Source organism: Geotrypetes seraphini, chromosome 2 (assembly GCF_902459505.1).
Source record: "Geotrypetes seraphini chromosome 2, aGeoSer1.1, whole genome shotgun sequence".
NCBI lineage: Eukaryota > Metazoa > Chordata > Amphibia > Gymnophiona > Dermophiidae > Geotrypetes > Geotrypetes seraphini.
This window is the reverse complement of record NC_047085.1, coordinates 277,953,861-277,975,539: the sequence shown is the minus strand read 5'-3', so window position 1 is coordinate 277,975,539 and position 21,679 is coordinate 277,953,861. Positions and strand designations below refer to the sequence as shown.

The following is a 21,679-nucleotide window of genomic DNA, read 5'->3' as shown; positions in this document are numbered from 1 at the left end:
CTTTCATCCTTAACGCTACTCCCTTAAAGTTAGTGTGTTCCTTAAAAATCCTTGGTGTTATCATCGACAACAAACTATTGTTTCACGATCATATTAGTAATATAGTCAAAACCTGCTTTTTCAAATTACGGCTGATTCGCTCGATTTCTAAATTTCTTGAGCCAAAATCCATTAAAATATTAATTCATTCTCTGGTCATAGCCAAAATTGATTATTGTAATTCTATTCTACTTAACATTGCACAAAAAGAAAAAAGAAGGCTCCAATTAATACAAAATACGGCTGTCAAACATCTATAATGCCCAAAAATTTGATCACATCACGCCTTTAATGATAGACTCCCATTGGCTTCCTATCAGCCACCGCATCACCTTCAAAATATTACTTTTAGTTTTTAAATCTTTAATTTTTAACGAACCTCAATTTATCACCAGACTGTTAATCCCTTATAACACCTCTCGGTCTCTTCGTTCGACATCTCAAAACCTCCTAACTGTTCCTTCTTTAAAAATTATAGGCACCAGAAGACAAGATATGTTTTCAGTTATGGCCCCTCAACTGTGGAACTCACTACCACTGTATATTAGAGAAGAAAAAGATCTTACTTCATTTAAAAAACTTCAAAAAACTTATCTTTTTAATAACGCTTTTAATCTTTCTTCTTTTGACCTATAATCAGCTACATTAAGTTCTGATTTTTTACCCTCCCTTTCGTTTTTTCCTTTTTTGTTTTTTCTCCTTAACGAATTGTAACTTTTTCCCTCTACCCGCCTGACTCATGTCTGTCTTGGATTCGTAAGTCTGAAATTACTTTGTTAGTCCTCACATCTTTGTTTTTTATGAAGTTGTACATCGCTTAGCAAACCGAATAAGCGATTTATCAAATAGTAATAAAAACTTGAAACTTGATTTGGCTATGAATAACTAAGGCTGATATTGGGCAGTCATGCACTGTCTGTGTCCTATATATGACAGTTCGGTTTAGGATGGACTGGGTAGGCTTTTATGGAAACTCCAATAATTTGGAACATGAGGGCAATTAGACTTTTATAATATATATCCCACAAATGATAAGATAGGCTGGAGTGAGCTTCAGCAACAACTCTAGTAGTTGGAACCTAAGGATAGTACCGGGCAAACTTATGTAGTCTATGTCCCAGAAATGTCAAAGAAACATAATTTAATAATGAAATTTAATAGTGAATTAATAATGCATGTAACTGTTGGGCAGACTGGATGGACCATTCAGGTCTTTATCTGCCGTCATTTACTATGTAAATCACTGGCAACTGTGAACAGTTACTGCCCCATAATGTGTATGCCATTTTACAATCATTGAATAAACATTGAGATGAAATACAGAGTTTAGCATTAATTTGGCAGTATACTTGGATTTTCTGAGCCATGGCGTTCATTTCACAGTCAATAGGTTCATACCAACAGTTGGCTGGGCAAATTGGCACTGTCAACAGCATTGTGTAGATCTATGCTCTGTGCACCCTATGGCTATGTGTTACCAGGAATTTCCCTAAGAAGGTAGTCAAGGGCAAGTCATGTAATCTTCCATCGCCTCAGATAGAACTTAGATTGTGATCTCTCCAGGAACAGAAAATTATCTACAGTACCTGAATGTAACATAGTAACATAGTTACATTCAGGTACTGTAGATAATAATAATGTATACTACTTTGAAATTAAGGGATCCTTTTAGGCAGTAATGCACCCCTAACGCAACTTAAAAGGGTTTACTGTGGGACACACTCAGGCATCCTGTGATAAGCTTGAAATTTGTGTGCATACAATAATTTTTTCTCTGGAGTGGGCATTTATGTGCTGATCAGTTAGAGCAGGATTAGTACATGAACCTATCCCACCTACAAAATGGGTGGTGGTAAGTGTTCATGTGCCAATTTTTGTTAATGGCCATGTGCCAATTGAGAAAATAGAAAATCGACCATTTACTGGCTGCAAGAAAAATAGTGAACAGGAAAAAATTATGTAAGCGCACACTAAGGCCATCTTTTGCCATAGTTTGGTAAAAGGAACCCTCAGGCCCTAATTCTATAAAATCTGCCTAAAGATATTGGTGCCTAATTTACCTAAGCAATAAGCTTAATCATTGCTGATATTGGCACTCAAAACCTCACAGTTGGCCTTAATTGGATTTAATTGAAAGTTAGGTGCCTAACTCGAAAAATGCAGTTCTATAAAAACTAGGTACCTAACCCAAAGTACCTACACTAAGGGCTCCATTTACTAAGCTGTGATAGCGGTTTTAGCGCATGCTAGACCTTAATGCCAGCATTGAGCTGGCATTGGTTCTAGCCGCATAGCGTGGGTTTAGCGCACGCTAGAATCCTGCACACGCTAAAAACGCTATCGCAGCTTAGTAAAAGGAGCCCTAAAAGTAGCCTTGATTAAGGCTTGATCATGCCTTGATCATAGGCGTGTTTTTAAGTTTAGCACCACTTTGTGAATCAGGTGCCTTTAGGCTCTGATATCTACACCTAACTTTAGGTATAGAAAACCCTGGCATAAATTGGGGATGCCTAAATGTTAGGATTCTAAGTGCTGCCTAAGCACGCTTAGGCAATGCTGAGTGTGATTTTATAATGGACTAAGACAAATATCCCTAAAAAATTATGAAGAGTTCTTTAACATAAAACCTACTAATTATATAAATATGATGTGAAGGTTTGTGTTTCGTAGTCCGGAAAGACCTCAAATGTTCACAGCTAACTGTGTAAATCTATAAATCATATATTAAACTATTTCCAAACCATTTCCCCATCAATGAATAAAATATATCAATGTTGGCTAGTTTTTCTTCATCTGCCTGATATAGCATATTGCAAATAAGGTGATATGTTAAATTTAACATTTTAGTAAAATAAGTTATTAGAACATGAAATCACTTATGATCAATATTTTGTAAATATATTAGAGAATATAAAAATAGGATGCACTAGAATTTGATAACCTATGTAGTCCTAACACTTTTTCAAAAATTGATCTTGCTCCTGAATGATGTATTTTTAATTCTTTTTTTTTTTTTACAGAAAAGTCATTTTTCTAATCCAATGGTACAGTGTGTCCATTCTGAAGTATATGATAAATGTTTGGATTGCTATATTTAAATCAGCATCCTTAATGATTCCTTATCTGTTCTGTTTCTGGATCAGTATTTTATATACAGCTGCATTCTGGGATTTGTTTCCTGTTCTGTTTTCCTGCGGATAAACTATGAATTTAAAATGTTGATAATGCTGATTGCACTGGTGGTTTACAATGTAATTCTTCTACATAACAACGCTTCCATGCTTGAGGCTTACAGTAGGTATCTGTATGCAACGATTCCCCTAAAAAGGTATGCTTTATACTGTATTCCTTTTCATAAAATGTACATTTTTGCTGGCATAATATTAATATAAATGATGATAAAAATAATAATTGTGTGAATATAGCAGCCCATCTTAGGTAATATAACTGTACCCAGTGCATCACATTAAAATTTAGTTTTATGAGTTTCTTCCAGCTTGATGATGGCATTTTGCACCTATGTATGCATTGAAAATTAGTTCATAAGAACATAAGAAATGCCTGCACCGGATCAGACCTGGGGTCCATCCAGTCCGGTGATCCGCACACGCGGAGGCTCAGCCAGGCGTACCCTGGTGCATACATTAGTCATTTGTATCCCTCAATATGTCCTGCAAGAAGATGTGCGTCCAATTTTCCCTTAAATCCTAGAATGGTAGTTTCCTCCACCATCTCTTTCGGGAGAGAGTTCCAGGCGTTCACCACTCGCTGTGTGAAGCAGAACTTTCTGACATTTGTCCTGGCCGTATCCCCTCTCAGCTTCAGGCCATGACCTCTGGTCCGAGTCTGGGTCACATTTGCCAATGTGAATAAAGCTATTTCTTACTCTCCATCCTTTCCCCCTGCTGGTGAGTGAGCTTGCTCCATTTTGTCGATTCCTTTTAGCAATTTAAAAGTCTCTATCAGATCCCCTCTCAGTCTTCTCAAGGGTGAATAATCCCAGTTTTCTGAGGCGATCCTTATAGCTCAAGTTCTCCATACCTTCGACTAGCTTCGTCGCTCGCCTCTGCACCTTCTCCAGCAGTGTTATATCCTTCTTCAGGTATGGAGACCAGTGTTGGACACAGTATTCCAAGTGTGGTCTGACCATTGCTCTATAAAGCGGCATTATGACCTCCCTTGATCTGCTCGTGATTCCCTTCTTTATCATGCCTAACATCCTGTTAGCTTTCTTTGCCGCCGCTGCACATTGAGCCGACGGCTTTAGGGTCCTGTCTATCAGTACCCCTAAGTCTTTTTCTTGTTCACTCTTCCCCAATGATATACCTAACAGTTTATACTCATGCTCCTTGTTTTTTCTGCCCAGGTGCATCACTTTGCATTTTTCCACATTAAAACTCATCTGCCAATTTTCTGCCCATCTCTCAAGTTGCTTCAAATCTCTCTGAAGTTCCTCGCTGTCTTTTTGTGACCTGATTGTCCGGCATAGCTTTGTGTCATCCGCAAACTTGACAATAACACTGGTCGTTTCTTCTTCCAGGTCATTTACGAAGATATTGAATAAGATAGGCCCAAGAACCGAGCCCTGAGGCACACCGCTAGTTACTTTCTTCCAGTCTGAATACTTCCCATTTATGCCCACTCTCTGTCTTCTGTTTTCCAGCCATTTTCCTATCCATCTTAGTATATCCCCTTCTATTCCATGACTTTGTAGTTTTTTGAGAAGTCTCGCATGAGGTACTTTGTCGAACGCTTTCTGGAAGTCCAAGTATATTATGTCTACCGGTTCTCCGCTATCGACTTGTTTATTCACTCCCTCAAAAAAATTGAAGTAAGTTGGTCAAGCACGACTTTCCTTTCCTGAAGTCATGCTGACTACCTTTCAGCAGGTCATGGTTATCTAGATGCTGTACTATGCTGTCTTTAATCAAAGCCTCAACCATTTTCCCAAGGGCCGATGTGAGACTCACAGGTCTATAGTTTCCCGGTTCTCCCCTTGATCCTTTTTTGAAGATTGGGATGACGTTCGCTATCTTCCAGTCTTCTGGTATCCGTCCGGTTCTAATTATTATTTCAAAGCATATGTACACAAAAAGTAAGAAATTGGTGACTATCACTCAGTAATGAAAGAGGGTAAACACATCAAAAGAACATCTTAAGTTTTTCTATTCAGACAAGTTGTGGCAGGTTGGATTTTTAAAATTCCATCTTTATTGAAAATTTTTGATATTACAAGGACTTGGCTAAAGGTCACTTTACCCCCTAAGCTTAAGCCACTTTACCCCCTTTTACAAAAGTGTAGCATGGTTTTTAGCTCCGGCCACAGCGGTAACAGCTCTGATGCACATAGAATTCCTATGATCGTAAGAGCTGTTACCGCCATGGCTATCGCTAAAACCGTGCTATGTTTTTGTAAAGGGATGGAGTGCTTGCACCATTCTTATATCATCATATCTTTTTCACAAAAGTTTTAACTCTCCTAAAATTGTTGAAAGAGAAAAATAGTCCAAAGAAAAAAATGTATGCAAAAACTTATGAAAATTGTTTGTGTAATGTTTGTTTACTATAGTTTTCTTCTTCCTAGAAGTAATTTAAATATTGTATATAAAGAAGTTTGAACACTATGGGGCTCATAATCGAAAGAGAAAAATGTCCAAAAAACGTCCTAAGTCTGCACTTGGACGAACATTGTCAAAATACGTCCAAGTGCTGATAATAAAAAGGGAGTTTGGACATATTTCTAAACGACCTAGGCCTTCTTAGTGCCGCTGAACGACCAAAGCTAAACGGGGCGTTTCAGGAGGAGTGTCGAGGGGCGGGAGTTGGGCAGGACATGGGCTGGCTTAGACTTAGTCGTACAGCATGTATAACCAAAAGTTATATAGCCCAGGATTGATGGAACTTGGATGTTGTTACTTAGACCATGTAAAACATGGTCTAAGTCACAAAAACCCACCTAAAGTCACCAGATAAGCACTGCAAACACATAAAACAGACCCCCCACACACTACCCCAGTGATCACCGACCCCCCCAACCCCATAAAAATCGTAATCACACCTTTAAAATTCAGCCTTCAGACCATCATCACCTGGCAGCCTGGCATAGGAAAGCCTAGTCGTCCAGCACAGAGGCGGCTTATGCCATTTTGGGGGTGGGTTAGGGACGCATGGAGAGGAGGACCCATGCCCATAAGCCCCTGTAATCACTGCATTGATACTTAAACATGTGCACTCCCCTATATACCCCCCCAAACCCTTTTGTACTGGCATATAAGTGGCTCCTGCAGCCATAAGGGATATTGGGGTGGTAGATAAGTGGGTCGAGGGGATTCTGGAGGTGGTTTGGGAGGCTCACCATGACCTATAAAGGAGCTGTAGTGAGGAGAAGACATGGCACTCTTTGAAGTTCACAGCAGTGCCCTGTAAGGTACCCCACTATTTAGGTGGCATGTCTGGGTGTTCAGTCCATTACTTTGCAGACCCCTCCCACGTCCAACAGGGCTTGTTCTAGGTGTTATCCCAGGACAAGCAGGCAGGTATTCTCACTAGTGGTGATGTCATCCGACGGAGCCCCGATGCGGACGTCTCACAAGCATACTTGCTTGTAGAAACTTTAGAAGTTTCGAGTTGCCCACACCGCGCATGTGCGAGTGCTTTCCCGCCCGATGCACCGGGCGTGTCTCCTCAGTTCTTGGAGCAATCTATTCTGGTCCAAATTCCTCAACCAACTCTCCTCCAACCCTATACCTACAGACTACGAATCCCATTGGCGCAACTGGACCGCCCTCTCCGAGTCCACCTACCACTTCCTTGCTCCAATATCCACTAAAACCATCTTCTACCCCCGAAAGGCCCTCTAGTACTTACCTTTTCACAGAGAACTGAAACAGAAATGTCACGCTTTGGAGCACAAATGGAAAAAATCTAAATCCCCCTCTGATAGACAGACCTGGAGGGCCAATATTAATCTTTACAATTCAACACTAAAAAAAGCCAGGAAGAACTTCTTCGGAGACAAGATCTCTAGATCCAACAACCAGATCAGTGCGCTGTTTAACATCTGGCGCTCCCTAACTACAAAAAAAGACCCATCCTTGCTCCCATCGTCCCTATTAGCCGATGCCCTTGCAAACTTCTTTAATGAAAAGGTTACCACCCTAAGACGCTCCTTCCCATCCACAGTCTTCTACAACTCCCTGGTCTCTACTGACCCCAACCCTACCTTACCTGTCTCCACCCCCATTCCAGCCGACAGATCCTGGACTGTCTTTGAACTTGTTTCCGAATCGCAAGTCTCCAAACTTTGCCTCAAACTAAAAACTTGCAAGTGCACCTTGGACCCTTTCCCCTCCTACCTATTCGAGAATACCTCTACACAGGCCATCGCTTCCCTCACCGAACTTATAAACTCAGCCCTAACATTGGGCCTTTTCTCCTCCGACATGGGACATATTTCATTGACCCCTCTATTGAAAAAGGCCGACCTTGACCCCTCCATACCATCAAACTACCGCCCAATAGCAAATATCCCCCTCCCAACCAAGTTATTAGAATCCATCATATCCACTCAACTCTCATCCTACCTAGAAAGATTCTCTATTCTCCTACCCCACCAATTCGGCTTCAGACCCAACTTCAGCACCGAATCCCTTCTGGCCTCATTAATCTCTAAGGTGCAACAACTCCATTCTCGCAACAAATTCGCTGTTCTCCTACAATTCGACCTCTCCGCAGCTTTCGACGTCATCCATCACGATATCCTAATCTTCCAACTCTCCAAAATAGGCATAAGCTCCACAGTCCTAGATTGGTTCTCGAAATTCCTGTAAACGGTACCTCATCCCCCCTCCCCCCCCCCCCCGGAAACTGAAATGTGGAGTCCCGCAAGGCTCACCCCTCTCTCCTATCCTTTTCAACATCTACATGTCCTCTCTGAAACTCCTTCATCTATCCCCCCTCGAAACTCTCTACACCTACGCCGATGACAACCTCATCCTCCTCGAGACCGACTCGAACCTCTCTAACCTCGCTGAGAACATATCCACATGTATAATGAATCTCCAATCCTGGGCCCAATCTGTACAAATGAAACTGAATGAGTCCAAAACAAAACTACTTTGGCTCGGCCCAACATTAGATCATTTACCCACCTCCATCCCATTACCTTCTGGCCCCATTCTTCAGCTTGAGTTTTCAAGCAAAGTCCTCTGCATCGTCATAGACTCCTTTCCTTCAATGATCACCTCAACTCCTTGATAAAAAAATGCTTCTTTTGCCTTCATATGTTGAGGAAAGTGAGATCCTGCTTTCATCATTCTCACTTCACCGTCCTCGTTCAATCTACCATCCTCTCTAGACTGGACTACTGCAACTCCATCTATATAAGCCTAACTAAGAAAAACCTCCATAGACTCCAGCTAATTCAGAACGCCGCGGCTAAGCTTATTTTCGCAAAAGGCAAGTTCGATCACGTCTCCCCACTCCTCTCCAAGCTTCACTGGCTCCCAGTATACTCCAGAGTCCTCTTTAAATGTGCCTGCTTAGCCTTCAAGATACTACATGGCGTCCTTCCTCCATTCTTTTGGAATTCCTCAAATCCACACTCCACCAGACCCTCCCAAAAACTGAAACTATCATTCCCCTCTATAAAAGGTATATCCCGCGCAGGAAAACTCGGAACATCTCTCCCCTTTAGAACCACAGAACTCTGGAACAACCTCTCATCCCCACTCAGAAACTCAAGCTCCTTCCAATCCTTCCGCAAACACTTGAAAACTTGGCTCTTTGCAAAAATCTAATCACCTCCCATTCTCTAGTATTCTGTCCCTCTCTATCCTCTTAGTCCCTCTCCTTTATCCTTTCATTGTAGTTCCTTTCCTCTTAATTCTGTAAACCGTACCAAGCTCTGCGCCTGCGGAGATGGCGCGGTATACAAACCTAAGGTTTAGTTTAGTTTTAGTTTAGTTCTTACTTTTCCAATGAGCCGAGAAGTCCGTCTTCGACTCTCTGCGCAAAGTATCTTCACTTGTGCCTTCTAGGTCCACGGTTTTGGGTTCTTTTTACTCATAATCGTTGGTTTTCATCGTGTTTTGTTGTATTAAAAAAAAAAAAAAATTCTTCCATCCGTTCGACCGGGCAGGCCACGTGGCCACAGCCCCGCAGCTTCAATCTAGCGGCGAAGCTTTTTCGGCCTATGTCCCGGCCTATCACCGGTTTTAAGAAGTGTCAAGTGCCAGTGTGCGATTTCGCTGACAGACCCTCATCGACGCTGTATTCAGTGTCTCGGGCCTCAACACTTTCCGAAATCGTGCCGGCCTTGCTCCACGCTTACAGCACGTACGTTCAAGCGTCGCTGCATCTTGTGGGAGTCGATGTTCAGCATGGAGGTTTTGACAGAGTTGTCATCATCAACGAGCGCCACACCTTCGACTTCCGCCTCGACTCTTCCGTCTTCCACCTCTGCAGCCTCGAGTCTCCTCAAGCCTGCTTCGTCTGTGCCGGCTTCGACTCCGACGCCTGCTGCGGTGCCTTCCTCCATCTCTTCAGGTCAGGTAGCACAGCAGCCCATTCCCCCCGTGGTGCTAAAGGTGCCCAAGACTTCTAAGTCCAAGAACCAGGGCGCCAGAGAGTGCGAAGCCCGTGCAGGAGGTCTCATTGCAGATGCGGATCCCTCCTTGCCGGCTTCGTTCCAGACCTTGCTGGAGAAGCAATTCATCGAGCTCTTCACCACTATGGGAACATAAGAACATAAGAAACGCCTTCGCCGGATTAGACCGAGGTCCATCTAGTCCAGTGATCCGCACCCGCGGCGGCCCATTTAAGTACTCCTTTTTGGAGACCCAGAATTTCCGTATCCCTCAATATGATATGCAAGAAGGTGTGTATCCAACTTGCACTTGAATCCCAGTACAGTAGTTTCCTCCACAACCTCTCCGGGGAGTGCATTCCAAGCACCCACCACGCGCTGCGCGAAACAGAACTTCCCGACATTTGTCCTGAACCTACTGCCACTCAGTTTCAGGCTATGACCGTGTCACATTTGAAAATGTTAGTAATGCTGTCTCTTGGTCCATTTTATCAAATCCTTTTAATATTTTAAAAGTCTCTATCATATCCCCCCTCAGTCTTCTCTTCTCGAGGGTAAACAGTCCCAGTTTCCTGAGTCGATCTTTGTAATCCAAATGCTCCATCCCTTTGACAAGTTTCGTGGCTCGCCTTTGCACTCTCTCCAGCAGAGTTATATCTTTCTTAAGGTATGGAGACCAGTGTTGAACACAGTATTCTAAATGTGGTCTGACCATTGTTCTGTAAAGCGGCATTATGACCTCTTCCGATCTACTTGTAATCCCCTTCTTAATTATGCCCAACATCCTGTTTGCTTTCTTTGCCGTCGCCACACATTGTACCGATGGTTTAAGGGTACTGTCAATCAGTACCCCCAAATCCCTTTCTTGTTTGCATTTTGCTAACTTCACCCCCATCATCATATACTCATGTTCTTTATTTTTCTTTCCTAGATGCATCACCTTGCATTTGTTTATGTTAAAGCTCATCTGCCACTTGTTCGCCCAAGTTTCCAGCTGGTTCAGATCCTTTTGGAGGTCCTCGCAGTCCCTTTGAGTGCCAACCGCCCTACATAGTTTTGTATCATCAGCAAACTTAATTATATTGGATGATGTTTCCTCCTCCAGGTCGTTTATAAAAATATTGAACAATATAGGTCCAAGAACCGAGCCCTGGGGCACGCCGCTAGTCACTTTCTCCCAGTCCGAGTATTTCCCATTTATGCAAACCCTCTGCCTTCTGTTTTCTAGCTATTTTCCGATCCATCTGTGCACTTCTCCCCCTATTCCATGACATATTAGTTTCTTCATGAGCCTTGCATGTGGGACCTTGTCAAATGCTTTCTGAAAGTCCAGGTAAATTATATCCACTGGATCGCCACTATCCAATTGTTTGTTCACTTTGTCAAAGAATTGCAGTAAATTTGTCAAACATGACATCCCTTTCCTGAAGCCATGCTGACTAGCCCTTAATAGATTATGATCCTCCAAGTGTTGTACAATGTTTTCTTTGATTAGTGTTTCAATCATCTTCCCTGGAACCGATGTGAGGCTCACAGTAGTTTCCTGGATCCCCTCTTGATCCTTTCTTGAAAATTGGGATGACGTTCGCTATCCTCCAGTCTTCTGGTATTTGCCCAGTTCTAATTGACATGTTAGCTACGGATTGCAATAGTTCACCAATTTCCTCCTTAAGTTCATTTAATACCCTCGGATGAATTCCATCCGGTCCTGGGGATTTGTCGCTTTTTAGTTTGTCAATCTGAATGTAAATCATGTCCAACGTCACATGTACTGTTGTGAGGCTTTCCTCTATCTCCCCGGTGAATATCCTCCCTGTGGCTGGCATTGTTGAAGTGTCCTCATTTGTGAAAATTGAGGCAAAGAATGAATTCAACCTGTCGGCAACCTGTTAGTCCTCTTTAATTGACCCTTTCCTTTCTAGATCGTCGAGAGGGCCCCACTGCCTCTCTTGCTGGTTTATTTCCTTTTATATATCTAAAAAAGGGCTTGAAGTTTTTGGCTTCCTGCGCTATCTTCTCCTCGTAGACTTTTTTGGCATCTCTTACCACTTTATGGCACTTTTTTTTATTGATTTTGTGACTGTTCCAGGCTTCCGTCATTTTTTCTCGTTTCCATTTTTTGAACGAGTTCCTCTTCTCCCTCACTGCATCTTTAACCTTTTTGGATAACCAAGCTGGTTCTCCTTTGTTCTTTTTTCGCCTTCCTTTGGATATCTTCGGAATGTGTAGATTCTGTGCTTCTATGATGGTATTTTTCAGTAGAGACCATGCTTGTTCAACTGTTCGGAGGTCTGCTATGCCCTTCCTGAGTCGTTTTCTAACCATAGTTCTCATGCTGTCGTAATTGCCTTTTCTAAAGTTGAAGGTCGTAGTTTCAGTCTTGATTGGTTTCCTCTTTCCGATACCCAAGGTAAAATTGACCATATTGTGATCACTTGTCTATAGCAGGGCCGAAACTTCCACATCTGCTGCCCTTCCAGTAATGCCATTTATGACCAAGTCCAGGATTGCATTTCCTCTTGTTGGTTCTCCTACCATTTGTTCAAGGAAGCAATCTCCTAACATTTCAAGGAATTTTAACTCCCTGCCGCAGTTTGACGTTGCCAATTTCCAGTTGATCCCCGGAAAGTTGAAGTCCCCCATGATAGTTGTATTTCCCGATTTACTACTTCAAATAATTTCCTCCATCAATTCAATATCTGTTTCCTCCGTCTGTCCCGGGGGTCGATAATAAAGTCCAATTTGTATGTCTGCTTCTTTATGTCCAGGAATCTTTATCCAGAGTGATTCTAGTTTGCCATTTGCTTCTGTCTCTCCTACTCTAACAGACTCTATTTCTTTTTGAACATACAGGGCAATACCTCCCCCTTTTTGCCCAATCCTATCTCTTCTATATAGTTTGTAGCCATTCAATGCCGTATCCCATTCATTCTCTTCATTCCACCATGTTTCTGTTATTCCTATGATATCCAGTTGTTTTCTTCTTGCTATTTCTTCCACTCACCCATTTTGTTTCCTAAGCTTCTGGCATTCGTGTACATACATCTAAATTCCGTTCATGCTACATTATTGGGATTAATGGTCCTCACATCCTTTTTTGTCTCCATTTGTTCTCTTTTGTCGGCTCACGTAGTATCCTCATGTTCGTGCCCTATATCAGTGTGGTTACTTGAAGATGTCTCCTTAGTATTACCTGGTGTCCGGGCCATCGACCGGTTGTCGACTGTCGGCTGTCCCCTAATCTTTAGTTTAAAGCCTTCTCGATGAATTTCTTTAAGTTCTCAGCCAGGACCCTCGCTCCCTGCTTGGCGAGGTGTAGTCCGTCTTTTCTATAGAACCTGCTTTTACCCCAGAATGTTGACCAGTTTCGCACGAAGTCAAAACCCTCTTCTTCGCACCAACGCCTCATCCAGGCGTTCACAGCTCTCAGTTCATCCTGTCTCATTGCGTCCGCTCTCGGTACCGGAAGGATTTCCGAGAAAGCCACCTTCACCTCCTTGACCTTCAACTGCCTTCCAAGTGAGCGAAGCTGGTCCTTCATTTCTTCCCTGTCATACTTCCATCCGCAAATATCGTTGGTTCTCACGTGGATAAGCACCGTAGTATCCTTTCCTCCTTCTCCGTCTAAAATCCTGGTGATCCTGCTGGCCACATCCTTCACTCTTGCTCCAGGCAGGCAGGTGACCAGTCTATCCTCTCTTCCTCCCGCAATGCGGCTATCTACATTTCTTATTATAGAATCTCCGACTATAATTCCAATCTTCTGTAGTAGGAGGTTCCTCGGGGGTCTTAAGTCCGTATCCTCTTCGCAAGTCATATCATCTATCTTCCTTATCACTTCCTCCCTGATTGGATTGGTGCCCCATTCTTCTTCAATTATTCCTCCTTCTAGGTTTGTTCGGTCGCTGATCTCCAGCCCTGGGGTTTCCACAATCTGTTGGTGGGCATCTTCAATGTATCTCTCCAATTGTTCAATCACCTCACTAGTGCTGGACTCCACAATCATCCCCTCCTGTGTGCTAACTGCCTCTTTATTGATGAGAAGTTCTTCTAGTTCCTTCACCGTTCCCTCCAGCAGCCAGACTTGCTGTTTCAGGCTTTCCAGCTCCCTGCCAAAGCTTCTCTCCCAAATCCAGCCTGGGCACGCGGAGGCCTCCCGCGAGGTCAAGCCGCCTCCGGTGCCTCCACGACGTACACTCTCTCTGCAGGGAGCCGAGTCTTTGCGAGTGTCTGGTCTGGCATCGATGCATGCATCGCAAGGAGCAGAGTCTTTGCCCATGCCTCCACTGGAACCGATTCCCTCGATGCAAGGAGTAGAGTCTTTGTGAGGGCCTCCTCCGGACCCGATGCCCTCGATGCCGAGCCTCGAGGCTTGGCGGGTGCCTCGAGGTGCTTCCGTCCAACCACCTCTGCTTTGATCCACCGCCTCTAGCCCCATCCACTCGCTGGAAGCCTCGACAGTGTCTCGCTCGCCTCGGCAGTCGAGGCCTACTTTTAGGCACAGTTCTGGCCATCGCTCGAGGCATTCTTCGAGCCATTCATCGAGGCATGCCTCACCTCGTAGGAAGCAGCCTTTCCTCGAATATTTGCCGCCGGCTTCTTCACCTCCTCCTATGCCGGAGCTCGAGGACACCGTGGGATCTTTTTCTTCCTGCCAATCCATGGCCTCGTTGGATCCAGAGGCCTCGATATCTTCCAGTCCTTCTCGAGGACCGGCTCTGGCTGACCAGCTGTCTTTCGCTTCGTTCCTTCGACAGATGGCTGTGGATCTCGACATTAACCTGGACTCGGGGTCCAAATTTTCCAAGGAGTATCTGGAGACGATGCATCTCCCTCAACCACCTGCTGAGTCTCTCTGGCTTCCTCTGCATAAGCTTCTGGACCAGACCTTCATGCGCTGTTTTGAAATACCTTACTCCATACCAGCTGTTCCTGGGAAATTGGATGCCAGGTACCGCACGGTACACCATAAAGGATTCAATGGGGCCCAACTCTCTCATCAGTCCCTCTTGGTGGAGTCCTTGTTGAAACGGTCTCATCCCTCCCAGGTCTATGCCACCGTTCCTCCTGGCCGGAGGGCAAGACCATGGACAGGTTTGGCAGGTGCATCTACCAGAACTTGATGATGGCCTCTCGAGTCCTCAATTATAGTTTTCATTTTGCAACCTACTTCGAGTTTTTCCTCTCAGTTCTGCAGAAGTTTCTACCTTATTTGGACTCTCAAGCTCGGTTCGAGTACCAGGAGGTTCTGGCTTCATTGTCCCAACTGCGGCTGCAGATGATGCAGTCGTCTTAAGACGCTTTTAACATAGTAACATAATAACATAGTAGATGACGGCAGATAAAGACCCGAATGGTCCATCCAGTCTGCCCAACCTGATTCAATTTAATTTTTTTTTTTTTTTCTTCTTCTTAGCTATTTCTGGGCGAGAATCCAAAGCTTTACCCGGTACTGTGCTTGGGTTCCAACTGCCGAAATCTCTGTTAAGACTTACTCCAGCCCATCTACACCCTCCCAGCCATTGAAGCCCTCCCCTGCCCATCCTCCTCCAAACGGCCATGCACAGACACAGACCGTACAAGTCTGCCCAGTAACTGGCCTAGTTCAATCTTTAATATTATTTTCTGATTCTAAATCTTCTGTGTTCATCCCACGCTTCTTTGAACTCAGTCACAGTTTTACTCTCCACCACCTCTCTCGGGAGCGCATTCCAGGCATCCACCACCCTCTCCGTAAAGTAGAATTTCCTAACATTGCCCCTGAATCTACCACCCCCTCAACCTCAAATTATGTCCTCTGGTTTTACCATTTTCCTTTCTCTGGAAAAGATTTTGTTCTACGATAATACCCTTTAAGTATTTGAACGTCTGAATCATATCTCCCCTGTCTCTCCTTTCCTCTAGGGTATACATATTCAGGGCTTTCAGTCTCTCCTCATACGTCTTCTGGCGCAAGCCTCCTATCATTTTCGTCGCCCTCCTCTGGACCGCCTCAAGTCTTCTTACGTCTTTCGCCAGATACGGTCTCCAAAACTGAACACAATACTCCAAGTGGGGCCTCACCAATGACCTGTACAGGGGCATCAACACCTTCTTCCTTCTACTGACTACGCCTCTCTTTATACAGCCCAGAATCCTTCTGGCAGCAGCCACTGCCTTGTCACACTGTTTTTTCGCCTTTAGATCTTTGGACACTATCACCCCAAGGACCCTCTCCCCGTCCGTGCATATCAGCTTCTCTCCTCCCAGCATATACGGTTCCTTCCTATTATTAATCCCCAAATGCATTACTCTGCATTTCTTTGCATTGAATTTTAGTTGCCAGGCATTAGACCATTCCTCTAACTTTTGCAGATCCTTTTTCATATTTTCCACTCCCTCTACGGTGTCTACTCTGTTACAAATCTTGGTATCATCTGCAAAAAGGCACACTTTTCCTTCTAACCCTTCAGCAATGTCACTTACATACATATTGAACAGGATTGGCCCCAGCACCGAACCCTGAGGGACTCCACTAGTCACCTTTCCTTCCTTCGAGCGACTTCCATTAACCACCACCCTCTGGCGTATGTCCGACAGCCAGTTTCTGACCCAGTTCACCACTTTGGGTCCTAACTTCAGCCCTTCAAGTTTGTTCAACAGCCTCCTATGAGGAACTGTATCAAAGGCTTTGCTGAAATCCAAGTAAATTACATCTAGCATATGTCCTCGATCCAGCTCTCTGGTCACCCAATCAAAAAATTCAATCAGGTTCGTTTGGCATGATTTACCTTTTATAAAGCCATGTTGCCTCGGATCCTGTAACCCATTAGATTCAAGAAAATACACTATCCTTTCTTTCAGCAACACTTCCATTATTTTTCCAACAACTGAAGTGAGGCTCACCGGCCTGTAGTTTCCTGCTTCATCCCTGTGACCACTTTTATGAATAGGGACCACATCCGCTCTCCTCCAATCCCCAGGAATCACTCCCGTCTCCAGAGATTTGTTGAACAAGTCTTTAATAGGACTCGCCAGAACCTCTCTGAGTTCACTTAGTATCCTGGGATGGATCCCGTCTGGTCCCATCGCTTTGTCCACCTTCAGTTTTTCAAGTTGCTCATAAACACCCTCCTCCGTGAACAGCTCAGAATCTACTCTATTTTCTCGTGTAACTTTGCCGGACAATCTCGGTCCTTCTCCAGGATTTTCTTCTGTGAACACAGAACAGAAGTATTTGTTTAGCACATTTGCTTTCTCCTCATCCCTCTCCACATATTTGTTCCCAGCATCTTTTAGCCTAGCAAATCCATTTTTTATCTTCCTCCTTTCACTAATATATCTGAAAAAATTTTTATCTCCCTTTTTTACATTTTTAGCCATTTGTTCTTCCGCCTGTGCCTTCGCCAAACGTATTTCTCTCTTGGCTTCTTTCAGTTTCACCCTGTAGTCCTTTCTGCTCTCCTCTTCTTGGGATTTTTTATATTTCATGAACGCCAACTCTTTCGCCTTTATTTTCTCAGCCACTAGGTTGGAGAACCATATCGGCTTCCTTTTTCTCTTGTTTTTATTGATTTTCTTCACATAAAGGTCCGTAGCCATTTTTATCGCTCCTTTCAGCTTAGACCACTGTCTTTCCACTTCTCTTATGTCCTCCCATCCTAACAGCTCTTTCTTCAGGTACTTTCCCATTGCATTAAAGTCCGTACGTTTGAAATCTAGGACTTTAAGTATCGTGCGGCCGCTCTCCACTTTAGCCGTTATATCAAACCAAACCGTTTGATGATCGCTACTACCCAGGTGAGCACCCACTCGAACATTAGAGATACTCTCTCCATTTGTGAGGACCAGATCCAATATCGCTTTTTCCCTTGTGGGTTCCGTCACCATTTGTCTGAGCAGAGCCTCTTGAAAGGCATCCACAATCTCCCTACTTCTTTCCGATTCCTCAGACGGAACATTCCAGTCCGCATCCGGCAGGTTGAAATCTCCCAACAGCAGAACCTCCTCTTTCCTTCCAAACTTTTGGATATCCACAATCAGATCCTTATCAATTTGCTGCGATTGAGTCTGTAGACTACACCCACGTAGATAGAAGTTCCATCTTCTCTTTTCAGAGCAATCCATATCGCTTCTTCCTCTCCCCAGGTCCCTTGCATTTCGGTCGCTTGGATATTGAGAGCTACTCCTCCACCTTTATGACCATCTCTGTCCTTCCTAAAAAGATTATATCCCGGTATGTTTGCATCCCATCCATGTGATTCACTGAACCATGTCTCTGTGATAGCAACAATATCTAGATCTGCCTCTAATATCAGGGCTTGCAGATCATGAACTTTGTTGCTTAGACTGCGAGCATTTGTGGTCATCGCTTTTCAGCTATTTTTCAGCGATAATCTCCTTTTTCGTATGGATTTTTGTGTCGTTTCACTTTCCGTTGCAATACTAAGAAATGAGTTGCTGATATTGCTTATGTTGCAGCCTTTACTACTATCACATCTTTTCTTTTGCCGGGGGTGGTCTCTATAATTGTCCTTCGTACATACACCACCCCCACCTTCTAGTTTAAATGCCTAGAAAAATATTGTCTAAATTTCTCTGCAAGGTTTCTTTTTCCTTCTGTAGTAATATGTAGCCCATCAGTGCAATATAGCTTCTTGTCCTTCCATGTATTTCCCCATCCTCCTATGTACCTGAAGCCTTCTTGATGACACCAGGCTCTGAGCCATCTATTAAAGTCCTCTGTGTTTTTCATTCTTTGCTCTCCTTTTCCATATGCAGGCAGTATTTCAGAAAAAACTAAAGTCTTTACAAAAGGTTTCACGCCCTCTGCCAGGGCTGCTGCTTGTTCGCTGGCCATGCGACTCCTGGCGTGGCTTCGGACCATCGATATGGACCCGATCCTTCAGGACAGGCTTGCTAATGTCCCATGTGCTGAAGCCGACCTCTTTGATGAGTCCATCGAGGCGGCGATCAAGAAGCTATCGGACCACGAGAAGTCTTTCCAGTCAATTCTCCGTCTGAAGCCCAAGCCTGCTCCTCCTCGTCCTTCACGTCCACCTTTGATCTACCAGCGGCGTTACCCACCGAAACAGGCACCTACCATCCGTCAGCCTGTTAAGAGACAGCACCCGCAGAAGCCACAGCAAAAACCTCAAACTTCTGCTGACCCCAAGGCTCCTCAGCCTTTTTGACTGTCACATAGAGAGCATAACTACCATCGTTCTGCCCTCCCCTGTTTTTCCCATTGGAGGTCGTCTCCATCATTTTTATCACCTATGGACGACTATTACCACCGACCTCTGGGTCCTTTCCATCGTAAGGGAGGGATACTCTCTTTGGTTCCATCAAGTTCCTCCGGAACATCCTCCAAGAGAGTATCCTTCCAACTTAACCCAGACCGCCCTTCTTCAGAAAGCTCAGGCTTTGCTCCAGCTCCGGGTTGTCGAGCCGGTCCCTTTGGACCAACAGAACAAGGTTTTACTCCCGGTACTTCCTTGTTCCGAAGAAGACGGGTAATCTGCGTCCTATTTTGGACCTCAGGGTGCTCAAAAGGTTCTGGTCAAAGAGAAGTTTCGCATGTTAACCCTGGCTTCTCTCTATCCCCTCCTCGAGCAGAACGACAGGTTATGCTCTCTGGATCTCAAGGAGGCCTACACTCATATTCCCATCCATCCAGCCTCCCGGCAATACCTCAGATTTCGGGTGGGACATCTTCATCTTCGATACCGAGTGCTTCCTTTCGGCCTGACTTCGTCTCCCAGAGTCTTCACCAAGTGCCTGGTTGTAGTGGCCGCAGCACTCAGGAACCACGGTCTACAGGTGTTTCCCTACCTCGACGACTAGCTCATCAAGGATTCCACGTCTCAGGGAGTCGTCCAGGCGACCCGACGGACGATCTGGTTCCTGCAGAGTCTGGGGTTCGAGATCAACTTTCCAAAATCCCATCTGCAACCTTCCCAGACTCTTCCCTTCATAGGAGCTGTTCTGGATACCATTCAACTCAGAGCGTTCCTGCCTCCACAACGTCTGGATGCTCTTCTTCGCCTTTGTCATTCAGTGTCCTCTCGCCCGTCCATCTCGGCGAGACACATGATGGTTCTTCTGGGCCACATGGCCTCTACAGTGCACGTGACTCCTTTTGCCAGACTTCACCTCAGAATTCCTTAGTGGACCCTGGCATCTCAATGGACGCAGGTATCCGACTCTCTGACTCGCCACATCCGGGTCACTCCTGCTCTGACACAGTCTCTTTGCTGGTCGATGCTATCTTCCAATCTCTCCAGAGGTTTGCTGTTTCACACGCCTCCCCATCAGAAGGTTCTCATGACCGACTCCTCGACCTACGCTTGGGGGGCTCATCTGGATGGTCTGCGCACTCAAGGCTATTGGACCAGTGCGGACCGCCTGTGTCACATCAATCTCCTGGAACTCAGAGCGATTTTCAATGCCCTCACTGCTTTTCAGCATCTCCTTCACGACATGGTGGCTCTCATTCGCACGGACAACCAGGTCGCCATGTATTATGTCAACAAACAGGAAGGCAAGGGGTCGGCCTCCCTCTGTCAGCTCTGAAAGTTTGGGATTGGGCAATTCGCCACAACACCTTCCTCAAAGCTGTCTACATTCAGGGGACGGACAATGCCTTGGCGGACAACTTGAGTCGTCTTCTCCAGCCTCACGAATGGACTCTCCATTCCACGCCCCTTCATCACATCTTCTCTCTGTGGGGAACGCCTCAGATAGACCTCTTTGAAGCCCCCCACAACTTCAAACTGCCTCAGTTCTGCTCCAGGATCTACACTCCTCTTCGCCTCGAGGCGGATGCTTTTCTTCTGGACTGGAGGAATCTCTTTCTGTATGCGTTTCCTCCGTTTCCTCTCATTAAAAAGACTCTAGTCAAGCTCAAGTCGGACCAGGCCACCATGATTCTAATTGCTCCTCGGTGGCCCCGACAACCGTGGTTCTCCCTTCTACTTCAACTCAGCAGCAGGGAGCCCTTTCTTCTACCAGTGTTTTCCATCTCTGCTTACGCAGCATCAGGGGTCTCTGCTTCATCCCAACCTGCAGTCTCTACACCTGACAGCTTGGTTCCTCTCAACATAGCTCCTCTCCAGTTTTCTCAAGCTATGAGGGATGTTTTGGAAGCTTCACGGAAGCCTGCTACTAGGCAATGCTATTCCCAGAAATGGACTAGATTTTCTACTTGGTGTTTTTCTCATCGCAAAGAGCCTCAACATGCCTCCTTGTCCTCTGTTTTGGACTATCTTTTGCACCTCTCTCGTTCTAGCCTCAAGTCTACATTGATCCGAGTCCATTTGAGAGCTATTGCTGCTTTCCATCAGCCTCTTCAAGGGAAACCTCTTTCTGCTCATCCGGTGGTTTCCAGATTCATGAAAGGACTTTTCCATGTCAATCCTCTCCTCAAACTGCCTCCACTGGTTTGGGACCTTAATGTTGTTCTTTCACAGCTTATGAAGCCTCCATTTGAACCTCTTAACAAGGCTCCTCTGAAGTATCTCACTTGGAAAGTGGTGTTTCTCATTGGCCTTACTTCTGCTTGTCGAGTTAGTCAGCTTCAAGCATTTGGTTGCGGATCCACCTTTTACAGTGTTTTATCATGACAAGGTGGTCCTTCGCACTCATCCCAAATTCCTCCCCAAGGTGGTCTCAGAATTTCATCTGAATCAATCCATTGTTCTTCCTGTGTTTTTTCCAAAGCCTCATTCTCATCCTGGAGAATCAGCTCTTCACATTCTGGACTGTAAACGTGCTTTGGCTTTCTACCTGGAACGCACCAAGTCACACAGGACTGCTCCTCAACTTTTCATCTCCTTCGATCCGAACAAGTTGGGACGCCCTATCTCTAAGCATACCATCTCCAACTGGATGGCGGCTTGTATCTCTTTCTGCTATGCCCAGGAAGGATTACCCCTTCACAGTAAAGTCACAGCCCATAAGGTCAGAGCAATGGCGGCCTCTGTAGCCTTCCTCAGATCGACACCAATTGAGGAGATTTGTAAGGCTGCTACTTGGTCTTCGGTTCATACCTTCACTTCTCATTATTGTCTGGAT

At 44.9% G+C, this 21,679-nt stretch overlaps 1 protein-coding gene across 3 annotated transcripts in view; it reads left to right on the top strand.

Moving 5' to 3' along the window:
• The window catches only part of ADCY2 (adenylate cyclase 2), a 1,055,565-nt gene that overhangs the window by 740,778 nt on the left and 293,108 nt on the right, over positions 1 to 21,679 (top strand). For all 3 annotated transcript variants that reach the window (XM_033929720.1, XM_033929718.1, XM_033929719.1), the window contains one exon: positions 3,183 to 3,367. In XM_033929720.1, the coding sequence (XP_033785611.1) occupies positions 3,183 to 3,367 (185 nt within the window). The remainder of the gene's footprint in view (positions 1 to 3,182; positions 3,368 to 21,679) is intronic.